General features: G+C 33.5%; 1 protein-coding gene across 5 annotated transcripts in view; it reads left to right on the top strand.

The window, feature by feature from the left end:
- Nucleotides 1-12341, top strand: part of NEK7 (NIMA related kinase 7) — a 165214-nt gene that overhangs the window by 137179 nt on the left and 15694 nt on the right. For 3 of the 5 annotated variants that reach the window (XM_001139810.8, XM_063794003.1, XM_063794002.1), the window contains one exon: nucleotides 2730-2843. The exons of the other annotated variants lie outside the window; for them this stretch is intronic. In XM_001139810.8, the coding sequence (XP_001139810.1) occupies nucleotides 2730-2843 (114 nt within the window). The remainder of the gene's footprint in view (nucleotides 1-2729; nucleotides 2844-12341) is intronic. 5 annotated transcript variants of the gene reach the window in all.

Genomic DNA, 12341 nt, shown 5'->3' with positions numbered 1-12341 from the left:
ACATTTAAAATATTTTATGTTTGTTTAGTTAACCTTAGATTCCTTTAGGCCATAGTCTAATATTATCAAAGCAACATATTATCTTCAAATCCCTAAAAGTAAACAGCAAATTGGTTTCCAATAACTAGATTAAATTTAGCAATAAAAAAGAAAAAGTTCTGTTGAGGTAGTAAGTGGTTTTTGAGAGGAAGTTTGCATAATTCTTTTAGATCTAGCATACTCATGTGAAAACTGAAATAATTTATCACATTTTGAATTTGCCTTTGAGAGACGGTGTCCCATTTTTGTATGGACTTAAAATGCCACAAAAATAAAAATAACATCTTTGGACATTTCTACATCCATGAGTTATATGTATTGTGGATGATTTTGAGTTAAAGTATCTATCATGCTAATGTTAGTTTTCATCTCAACGCATTTTCTTGATTTCTCCATGCAAATCTTTTAGAAGAACTAGAATTTTTCTAAAGCTTTAATTTAAATTTATGTTCTATTTCCTTTCAGTTGTGTTTCAATGTACTGTTAATAGAAATAGCTAACAGTTTGGCTTTTAAAAATTGGTCATAACATCACGTATTTTGTATTGTACCCACTAAAAAATTACTATTAACAATGAAGACGTAGGAAGCCTTTTTTGAAAATGTATTTTAAACTCAGAAAATTAGACTTTCAAATATTCCTGAAACCTCAAAAAAAAAAAAAAAAACTAGCAGTACAGTTTTAATTGATATGCAACAAAGTAGACTTTACTAATTAAAATCAAGATGCTGTGCTTTTGCTACACGGACCTTTACATGGAAAAGTAGGTTTTACACATTTCCTTTATTGTTCAGCGCAGCAATTGCATCCTTACAGGGTTGTAGGTTGGTGGCTTACAGTTCAAAAAAAAAGAGAGCTGCCACCAGCCCCGAAGACAGACAGTGGGCTTTCGTCCCTCCGACACCCCCAGAATACTAATCAGGAAAGTCAGACCCTGGAGGTCAGGGAGTAAGTCAATCATTCTAGCGATCGTCTCAGTGTGGAGGATCAAATTAGCCTGAAAAATTCAGCTGCTGGGAGGAGAGGGCGAGCAGCTGTCAGGGGCAGCATCGAGATGCACTAATGAACCAGATGAATAGTGCAAAAGCTTGAAAATAAAAACAGGACAGTTGACATTTTTCATCTGTCAAAGCAGGAGATGCATGAAAATATACTATTCCTGTTTAACTCCTTAGGGGACATTCAGATTTTTTTTTTTTTTTTAACACTCTGCAGTACTGAGAAAAAGGACTATAATGAACGCCTAGAATATGATAATGAATATATGTACATTTACTTAAGGTTTTGCAAACACAGAGAGACTATAGTTTATATATACAGTGTATTTTTAAGGTAACATTTATCTTAAAGTGTCCTTGCATTTAAAACAAAAACCACTATTATTATTATTATTATTATTGTGGTTCTTTTAGAAATTTCCTCTCAGAGTGTTTTATATGATTAGGGGCATTCAGATTGTTTTTAACTTTTTTCTCGTCATGTGAAACAACTCTTCCTAAGGTACTTCTGTATAGTTGTGTGCACGTTTTATGTAAAACATAGGCAAGATAAAAATGTGTTGAGCTACTTTCCAGTTTTGATTTCCAATCCCATCCCCTTCTCATCAAGGCTCTGAAGGAGTTAAAGCTCTGTCTGGAGCACAGAAGACAGATGAGAGCCATTTTCAGCTTGTCCTGTCCCCACTGACGCTCACTGAGTAGCACAGCATGGACTAGCGTGTTTCACACACACTCTGCCTGTCTGGGGAATGTACACATTGTCCTTCCAAAATCAAACTTATTAGCACATGTAGAAAAGGGTGACTGACTTTGGGGCAGCCTGGCACTCCGTGTTGTATTCTTGCTGCTGTGGTTCAAAGATTTAGAAGGTTTTGAACAGGATGCGAACATTTTAAATTGAATTTTTAGTTTGTAACACTGCTTACCACAGTACTTGCTTGCACTTTAAATGTCAAGTTAGAACCTTGTCTTAAAATAAATTTAAATTCAATAATGTCTTTTTTAAAGTTGTTCATCCTTTGGGTCATGTTTTTCTGCATAAAAATCTCATTTGGAAGCCTTGAATTACAGCTATGACTCATAGAGCTTTTGAACATATTTAATTTAATGTTTTTGAGACATTATCAAAAGAAAAGAGTTCTAATTCATTGTAAACTATTTGGGGATCAGTTATTGCATTTAAATTGAAAAGACTGTTTTTTCTCAGAATAACTTTTATCTTCAGAAACTATTATGCAAGAGAAAATGCTCTGCATTCTCTTCCCTATGCTAGATTATAATTCAGTTTTAACTTCAGTTTCATGTTTGTTCTGTATGGTTGAGCTACACCTTGTGATGACTGTTTTGTTGTGAGATATAGTAGTTGTTTTTGTGTCATTATAGGTACAAAGAGTTTTTAAATTATGTGTTATTTTTCTTTATTGTTTTATGTTGCATTTGTATATAAAGAAATATGCTAATTCTCTATTTTAGGGAATTTTAAATGTTGGAAAAAAAATAACCAAAAGTTGCAGTAAGATTTTTAACTCTTAATAAATTTCCTCAGAAGGGGATATTCATAAAAATCAAAATGCCCAGATAACTCTATTTAAAATATTTGTGATTATTTTCTACCCCCGTATAATATACTTGATGAAATCACCTTTTAAGTTACCATCTAACTATATCAGTTTCACTGGGGGCATTTTACAGATGGCTGCATTACAGAGTCCTTTCTATGGTGACAAAATGAATTTATACTCACTGTGTAAGAAGATAGAACAGTGTGACTACCCACCTCTTCCTTCAGATCACTATTCAGAAGAAGTAAGTCATTTTCAGCCCACATGTTCTTCTGTTGTCCATTTTGCTAACATTTTTATTTTACTAAGAAATTTTACTTTATCCAGAAATGAAAATGAATGGTATAGGTAGCAGAACTAGCACTTTTTAATTCTGTTTTCATTCTCTTGGAGACTTGCTGTCTAAAGAGTTGACTCTGCAATTGATAATGTGTAGTGCAACACAACACAGCATGTGGTGTAAAATTGGCCACTTTCTAGGTGTGATAAGAATAGTAGCTGACTCTACAGTGTACTGAACGGTGCAAAGGGCAGAATTAATGCTCATACTTAGGCTCTAGTTAATCATCATGTCTGATGGCCCTTCCTAACAGGGCTAACTCCTTATTCTCACAGTCCCAGACCAGACCAGCACACAGTTGTAATTTTCTATTTTGGCAGAACTTCCCTTTCACCCATGTTTTCCAAAACTCGAAACACGCATCTCTTAACTACATATCTCTGAGCCTTATTATTTAAGCTTTACCTTCCCTCCTTTGACAATACCTGTCCTATCATCACCTCACTGCTATACTCAGATTCTACTGGGGAAATGTTTCGAGGTTATCATTGTAGACATGTTTAAAAAGTATGTTAGTTGTGGCTGAAAATCTTAGAAGGCTACCTTATTAAGATCTGAGTCTGAATGCTTGCTTGCTTGCTTTGGTAACCCATTGAAGTGAGTTGTTTTGGCTCTACCCTATGTCCAGTCTTTCATTGAACAAAACATCTCCCATTTTAGCCTAACGTATCATCATTTTACGAATATTTAAGGAGGATGTATGCAGAATAGCAGTATCTCAGGTCAACTAAAATGTTTCATATTAGCTCTTTATGGAATACTCATCAGGGACCTACCCAGAGAAAATAGTGTGTTGAGTTAGGACATCGCACCTTCTCATGAGCAACAGATTTTTTGCCTCAGGAAAATGGAAAGGAGAAAAGGAAAAATATAAAACAATTATAATGTTCACTTATTAGGTAATCATGTCAGTCTTTCTATTGTGAAACGAATAGCATTGGGTCTTAGTATTATGTAAGGAAATTTGAGTTCGTGTAACTTGAATAATAAATATCTCTAAAGAATTTTCACCACATGTAAAGCATTTGTGTTCCTAGAATATAATAGGCACTTTTTCTTCTGGTAGTTTTGATACTGATAATCAGTGATGCCTGTTTTTTTCTGCAAAGCATTTGTATTCAGGTAATTAGAATAAACTGTTACACAGCAGTGATGATAATTTAAAAGTATTAGTATTATCTTTATTTGATGTTAATACTATTATGTTAGCCATTTTTAATTACTATTTTGGGTATAGACTATAAATATGGCATTTCACAAAACCAACTTCAGAACTATAGGCCTGGAAATACAGTAGGGTGTGAACAATAATGCAAAATGATAGCAAGAATGTCAGGGGCCTTTCTTTGTTGTGTCATTCATGCTGTCTTCTTTTTTCCATGAAGCGCATGAATATTTCACATATCTGCATCCTCATCCCCTATTCTTCTTGACTAATTTTCAGACTGTCTGAATTTGCATTTCACATGGTAGCTGATTAGGAGATGCCGAGTGCAGCAGTGAAGCCTCAGCAGGCGGTTACCATGGTGACCTTCAGCAGGATTTTAATGATGATACCACTAGTGGTTCGTTGAAGTCGGCCTGCCTGCAGGGCTACTTCACTGCAGCTAAGTGTGAAGTTGGATATGCGGATTCTCAGCCAAGGGGCAAATATCAAAGTCTGGCCCAGATAGAAGGTCTTAGAGTTGGGAAAGGAAAATAGATTCCACTTTTTACTTCACTCTATATAGTTACCAGTTTCGAAAAGAGCTGTAAAGCAAAACACATTATATGGTGTACTTTCCAAAAAAATGTGATTCCTCGTATTGGTAAAATGTGTTGTCATTCCCTGATGAAATAGAAAGCTGTAGTTTCTAGGTAAATGTGGAAAATAATTCTTACTAAAGAAATGAATATAAAAATATGCAGACTGTATAACAATGTTACTTTATTTAGTTATGTAGAAGAGTTCTCAAAACAAGAGCTTTGAAATGCAGATGTGCTAATAAATATTTTCTCTCCTTAAGCAGGAACTCAATTTGTAAAATAATTATTCAGAATTCATGGTAGCCAAAAATCCCAAATTTGGTAGTGCTATAATGTCTTAAATTTTTTTAATAAAGTAGACTTTTTAGATCTTTTAAAAATCCAGAATATCATTTAATTTGTTAGTATGGCAAAATACAGGAACTAATAAAAAGTGAAGTACAGAGTTTTTCAACAGTGAACTTTTAATTAAAAGACAGTTTATTTTGTTAATTTTATAGCTACAATGATAACAGAGTGTGTAACTATTTGAAAAATAAAAAAATTTAAGCAAATCAACTTATCAGGTATGTATTTACGAGCTTACCAAATTTGTGTAGCTACTGCCAAATTTTTAAGGTTACTGCCCAAACAAGATTTTAAGGGAGGATTTCATGAGAATACTAGCCATACCTGCCAATCAGCCTCAGTTGACAGGAATCCTCAGGAACCCTACACAATTTATTTCTAGATATAGTCATTCTATTTAAGAACCCAGAGTTTAAAAGCTTGGGATTTTTCTTTTAATTTCCTATCTTATATTCTAAAACATATATAACAATTAAGCATTAAAACAAAAAATGAGAAGTTTTAGAAAAATAAGCCTGAATGTCAAATCTTTTCTTTTGAATTATGCTAGTCTTAGTGTGTACAAATAATTAGGGTTCTGGATTGAAATATTTCAGCTACACATAAGTGATATTAGGGAATCTGTATTTTATGGCTGACTTAAATATATTTATTTCTGATTTCTTTTGGTGTTTTGTATTTTCTCCTTTTCTAGTAATGATCTCATCCATGTATCAATGGGCAATTACTATGTTTAGCAAGAGTCCTGGGTTGAAAAGATAGATATCTTTCCTTAGATGTCTCTTAGTTTAAATGAAACTTGGTATTGTTGGTGACAGTGAAGCAAACATTTACTTATGTATAAGGAATTGTGACTCAAAAGGCCCGTCGTAAACTGACCTGGGCTCATCTCTCAAGAATTATTGATCATCAGATATTCTTTTCTTCTTTCTCTAACTCTTTATCAATGCAAGTTCTACTAGAAGTTCCATGAATTTTCATGCTTTTATAGATGATGTTTCCTCTTTCTGAAATACCTCTTTTTCCTGTTCTTTCCAAAGAAACTCACTCTTTTCCTTTCAAACATAGCTGGGACATAAAGTTTTCCTGCACAGTTTTCCCTGACATCTTTCTTCTCTCCCCATAGCCTCCTCCCTTGGCAATTACGCCATGTTGTAGTAGCTTCCTTGCATGGATGCCTCCCCCTGCAGACTGTCAAGCTCCTGCCCTTGAGGATCAGTAACTCTGCTGCTTATCTGTATAACTCTAGGGCCTGGGGCCTGACACATTTTAAAAGGCTTAGTAATTGATTGATTGATTGATTGAGGGAATGTGGGCAGGAATCTCAGAGTTAGATTAAAGGATGAACCAATAAATGACAATTGAATGAGTGAGAGAAACTTCTCCAAAGAACTCTCTGTAGAGTAAGGCAGAAAATTACTCACAAGATAGGCCAGAGGATGTGATAGTTTTGTTTTATTGATATTACTTCCTGTTTTACATAGGCCTCATTTTCTCTGTAATGCCAGGTGTCCATTTACTGGGAAATAAGATAAATAGACTGTTTTCCTTCCATTTCAGTATTTAATTTCTTTGAGAGACATTGGAGTAGTCATCAAAATTATCTGTTTGTTCACAAACTTATCTCATGAAACTCTAAAATAGTAAATAGCTATATTGTTAATTATTTTGAAATTTAACTGATACTGTTAAAATGTCAGCATTAATATCAAGCAAAATATATACTTCGTTTCTTTCAATACTTTTTATTTGTTATTAAAAATTCCTAGTTTAAATAGAGAAGGCATAAGAAAGGTTGACACAGTGGTGCCTCAGTGGTTGCTTTAGCATAACATTTCTGGGCCGGGCGCTGTGGCTCACGCCTGTAGTCCCAGCACTTTGGGAGGCCGAGGCGGGTGGATCACGAAGTCAGGAGATCGAGACCATCCTGGCTAACACGGTGAAACCCCGTCTCTACTAAAAATGCAACAAATTAGCCGGGCGTGGTGGCGGGCGCCTGTAGTCCCAGCTACTCGGGAGGCTGAGGCGGGAGAATGGCGTGAACCCAGGAGGCGGAACTTGCAGTGAGCCGAGATCGCGCTACTGCGTTCCAGCCTGGGCGACACAGCAAGACTCCGTCTCAAAAACAAACAAACAAAAAAGCATAACATTTCTTTTCATGTTAGGTTTGAGGAGACAGATTTGGAAGAAAGTTCTGTAAGTTGAGTACAGGGTTTGCAGATGAAAGTTTAAGAAATGGAAATGAGAAAGAAGGATAAATGGTGCCCTTCGTTGAAGAAAATTGAGTAGAGATAAATTGAGGACTAAAAACAATGCTTTGAGTGAAAAAGAAATTTAAGCATTTATCAAACATTGGAAAGACGGTTAAAATGTTTTTAATAAAGTAGACTATTATTACAATAGTGCTTGCTGATCTGAGCTAGTGGCTATGGCAGATGTTTATTTAGTAATGATTTTAAATGTATTGTAAATAAGAAAGACTATTGAAGGATACAATATTTGTGGTTATTGTGATTATATTCTGATTATATTTTCAAAAACTTGATAGTTCAGTAAGTCTCAGTAACGCTTTTTTAGGTGAAGAAACCAACAAAATGTGATTTTGGAATCGGAATTATTAACCCAGTGATCAGTTTCCACATCACTTAATGTCTCTTTTGTTTCACCTTAAATTTCTGTTCATTTTATGACTTTATACCTCCAGCCCACAGATAGAAAACTATTTGTTTTTTTTAAAAAATCAAGTAATGAGCCCACTCAAAAAAATTAACCCATAAAATATCAACCTGAAAGGTCACATTCAATCAAATAACTAATATGAATGAATCATAAACTTTTACCTCATAAATGCTAATAAATATATTTTGGTTTTATCTCCTTTCTATTATTTTTGACTTTCTTTCTTAGGTGGACACTGTCCCTCTCCTTTTTTTTTTTTTTTTTTAAAGTTAGAGAAATGGAAGGCAGGAGGGGAGGGTTCTTTCTGGCTTCTCCTGGAATAGTTTAGCAGTGCAGCCTGATAATATCTTTTCTGCTGCTTCACTCAAATGTTTAAGAATTTCTGGCATCATTTCCTATATTGTTGAAACAAGAAAAGTCTTGATTTTCTGGAGTATTTAAAATGAACACAGGGATTAAAAAGTACAGGTTTTTTTTCCTATGGTTGATTATGTATGAATAACAAAAATAAATTTTTAATTGAACTAAACTGATTTCAGATATTTATAGGTTATTGGAGAGTACAACATATTTATGTGGCTTTGAATAAAATTACAATACTGAATTTTTTTCAACTTTTGAAATCACATTTTCTTTAATGCGATTATCAATTTTCCTGCTAAAGAAGGGCAATGGCATCATTCTCACTTTACATATGAGTAAGGAGAGACCTAGACAATGTTTAGAGCAAACACTGGACATCACGGTGGTACCCGTGCGGCATGGCATCCCCCTGTTTGTGTTACAAGAACACAGAGCCCAAAGTAAACTCTCAGGTGTTTTATGAATGAGCATTTCATGATTTTTACTCTTAGACTTACTAATTCTTTATTTTTCGCCTCTCTTTTCTTAACCCTTTCACTCACCATATTTATCTGGAATCTCCTTCCCTAGAAGCATAGCAGGTTAGAGGGCAGAGGCACAATGAGGTGTTTGCTTAGAACACCCTTCTGGCTCATGGTAACTCAGGGGCAATGTAACATTGAAAGGAAAGAATGAGGAAACGGCAGAAGGGTAGGAATTATTTCCATATATTTGAGTATGAAAAACCAAGCATGTATCTCAAGATAGCAAATATGTTGATCCATAATATATTGAACAAAAAAAAGTTACAGTTTGTCATAATTTTACTAATACTTTGTTTTCAAATGGCTACTGTTAAGGAAAGGAAATCACTAAATGAAAGCTTTAAAACTATAACTGGGTTTCAAACCGAATATTTATAAATAATTTTTGTTTATTTTTAAATTTAGAATATATTTAAAGAAGATTTTTAAGGGAGTTAAGCCAGTAACAAAAACCATGACATTTGTTTTGGTTCATGAAAAGAACTGCTTTATGTAAATACGAAAAAAAACAAGATGAAAGTGTCAGGTAGAGATTATTTATGCATCTTTGAAGTTAAATTAAGTTTATAAAACTTTTTTATTCATTTGAGCAGTCCAAATATTTTTAGTTTGTAATTGCTAGATTTACAAATTGTAATAGATCTATGTAAGTTTTCTGGAGTTGTTGCTGGAAATTAACCACAGTTGTTTAAGTTGGTGTTAGAGGATTTTTTTCTAATACATTTTCCCAAGATTATTTAAAAGAAGGACATTATTTTATATGGCACAAATAATGTCTGAAGGTAATTCTGTACAAATATTTCTGCAGTCTCTGCAAACATGTAATCAAATGCTGAGGTAAGAGTATTTTACTTTAAAATGTAGAGAGAGATATATAATAAAATCAATAATATATAATTGTGCCATTATTTATTAAAATTAACAGTATTATCTCAAACACTATTAATAACATTTGATTTTCTTTCCTATAAATTGTTTCGGTAAATTTAACATTCTCATCACTTACAGTATCAGTTGGCCACCTTGCTGAAAGTTGCCATGTAAGATTAGATCTTTAAGCTTTGAATGTTCTATTTTTGTTTAAAAAATATAGTTAAGCAGTCCCTTTGTTCACCTATGCTTCTGAAGCAACACTGGGGACTTGCTCCTTGATGACATGAATCCAAAACGGTGTCCTATATTTCACATGTCCTGTGGGATCCTACAAAATCATGTAACTTTCTGTAAGACTTTCACAGTTTTCAAAAGACCCTGAATGATCTTCAGCTGTGAAATATAGACATTACATTACCTTATATCTGTGTAAGATTACTTTCTTTTCCCTTTCCCTTTACCCCCAATTCAATCACTAGTGACACTTTGGTGTACAAGTTGGATACGCCTAATCATTTTGTATAAATATCTAAAGCTCCAAAATATAGTGTACTTTAATGTATTAGACCCACTTTGGGGTGCTAAAATGTGTCCTTGGGTAGATGGAAATTGGGTATATCCTGGAGGCTGACATAACATAATTGGTCTCAGAGGGATTAAGATGGGGGTGAAAAAGAAACAGTACCAATAGCACTAGTCTTTATTATTCTGTTGAGAATTGTGTTAGTGACCTAAAGCTGTAATGCACAAAGAGCCCTATTGTTATTACCTGTATGTGACTGAACTTGATCTGTAATTGGGTTATCACCCTGACAACAATGACTGTTAACACTGTCTTCTTTTTAATATTTCTGGTATCAACCTATTTGCTTTGATATCTCTTTAGAAATATACAGATCAAAATATATTAGTATTTTCTCTACTTTATTGAGAACACTCATTAATTTCCTTATGGTTAATGACCTCGTAATCCCTTAGGAATGTTGTAGAGAATCCATTTTATTTTTACTTTATATACTTTGTTTCATTTAAGTGTTTCTGTGTTGCTTTTTAAATTTTTGTGAAGCATCTGAATTAAACAGTTTTCTCTGATTTTGCAAAGGCTTTTGTATATTCAGACCTTTTGCCTTATTTTTAACATATAAAACAATTTTTATAAAAGCAACAAAGTAGACATTTTTTACAAACAAGTAGAAAGTGATGCAAACTAAATTTTCTGAGATAACATAAACCATGAAATGCTTACTTAGTTGTATTTATTCTTATTAATGTTGTAATATCTACGGATATTGGAATTATTTCTAAAATTTAAAGCAATAAATAGAAAGCTAACTCCCTCAATTCAAGGACAGGAAAGGTTTTGAACAAGTGATTGATTAATACTATTAGAAATTGAAACCTGACATGAAGGAATAGATATGAAGTTCTTAATGTTATTGTCTGATCACATTTTCCTTGAACATGGTTAATAATGTAGTACTTAGAATCATTGCACAGTATTGGATAAATGTTAAAAGTTTTTAAAATAACTTTATTCCTTCCGGAGGTTAACAGAAACTTTTAAAAAATGTGAAATAAACAGGGAGATGTCTAAGATCTTTATCTCATTTTGATTATTTGATATCTGGAAAAAAAAACTTAGAGGTATTTCTTATGTTCATCAGGTCACTATGTAAGTTTGTAATCCGGAGTAAAGAAATTGTTCTGTGACAAAAATCAACTATATTTCATTTGGAGGGAGTTTACTGCCATTTCATGAGTCAGATTAGAAATAACATTAAAATTATCCCTCTAGTCATAATAATCTGAATATTTTGGTGTCATCATTTAAATATATCCCTCACAGATAAAGTAGGCCTGTGTCTTATTGGGAATTTTGCAGAACTCGAGAGAAAATTTTTTGGTTTGTTTTTTGATCAGAATTGGCCTATGAAATGTGAAGGCAGATCCATTAATTTTAGAAACCCGAGGAACTGGTGTTAGAGCTAACATTCTTTTGAAAGTCTAATAACCTAACAATCTATCTTTGACTGTGTGGAAGGTCACCCCACCTTTGTGCAGAGGTGGCCGTGAGGGACCCTGCAGATCAAGTTAGAATTTTCCCGGGCAGTATAATATAGTACTGTATATAAAAGCTTGGACGCTGGAGCTAGACTGCTTCGGTTCAAATCCAGGCTTTGCCCCTTATGCGTTTGTGGCCTTAGGAATGTTACTACTCTATAAAATTGTACATACCAGTAGTGTCCACCCCCATAGAGTTTTTATGAAGATTGAATAAATTAAATCATGTAAAATGCATAGAGTCGTTCATAAATATTACATATTAGCTTTTAGGAAATAGTTTTTCTTTACTCAAGCATTGGAACTAGCATTTAGTTGAAACCCTAGAGTTATCTCAAAGAGCATAAGGAGATATATTTTGATCTGAAAATGTTCAGGGGACTATATTTTCAGTTCTCCATTGGAGTCTTAGAAAAACTAATAATTCCGTGGAATATCTAAGTACTATAACCCCAGGTATCTTCACTAGCTTCAAAAAGTGACCCCTTAGTAACCACGAGTCAACCTATTATGTGTATTTAACATTGTAAAAATGGGTTTTTCTCTTCTTCTAATTAATAAATTTTAAACCCTAGCTCTTAATACAATTCCTGGTTTATAATACACAGGTGACTATTTTATCCTCCTATTCATGATGGCAGGAGCACAAATAACTCTACGATCTTAAAGTGGTATTATAATTTTGTATTCATTAAAAGAAGAAGGTGTGAGATGTGACCTTGTTTATGATTGTTATTTAGTCTTACAAGAGACTATTCATGGATCCATATGAATTCACATTTTTAAACCAAATTATTAACATTAAAGG

The sequence above is a fragment of the Pan troglodytes genome, chromosome 1, assembly GCF_028858775.2.
Source record: "Pan troglodytes isolate AG18354 chromosome 1, NHGRI_mPanTro3-v2.0_pri, whole genome shotgun sequence".
Classification (NCBI taxonomy): domain Eukaryota; kingdom Metazoa; phylum Chordata; class Mammalia; order Primates; family Hominidae; genus Pan; species Pan troglodytes.
The sequence above is the reverse complement of the archived record's forward strand: the minus strand, read 5'-3'. Positions and strand labels throughout refer to the sequence as shown.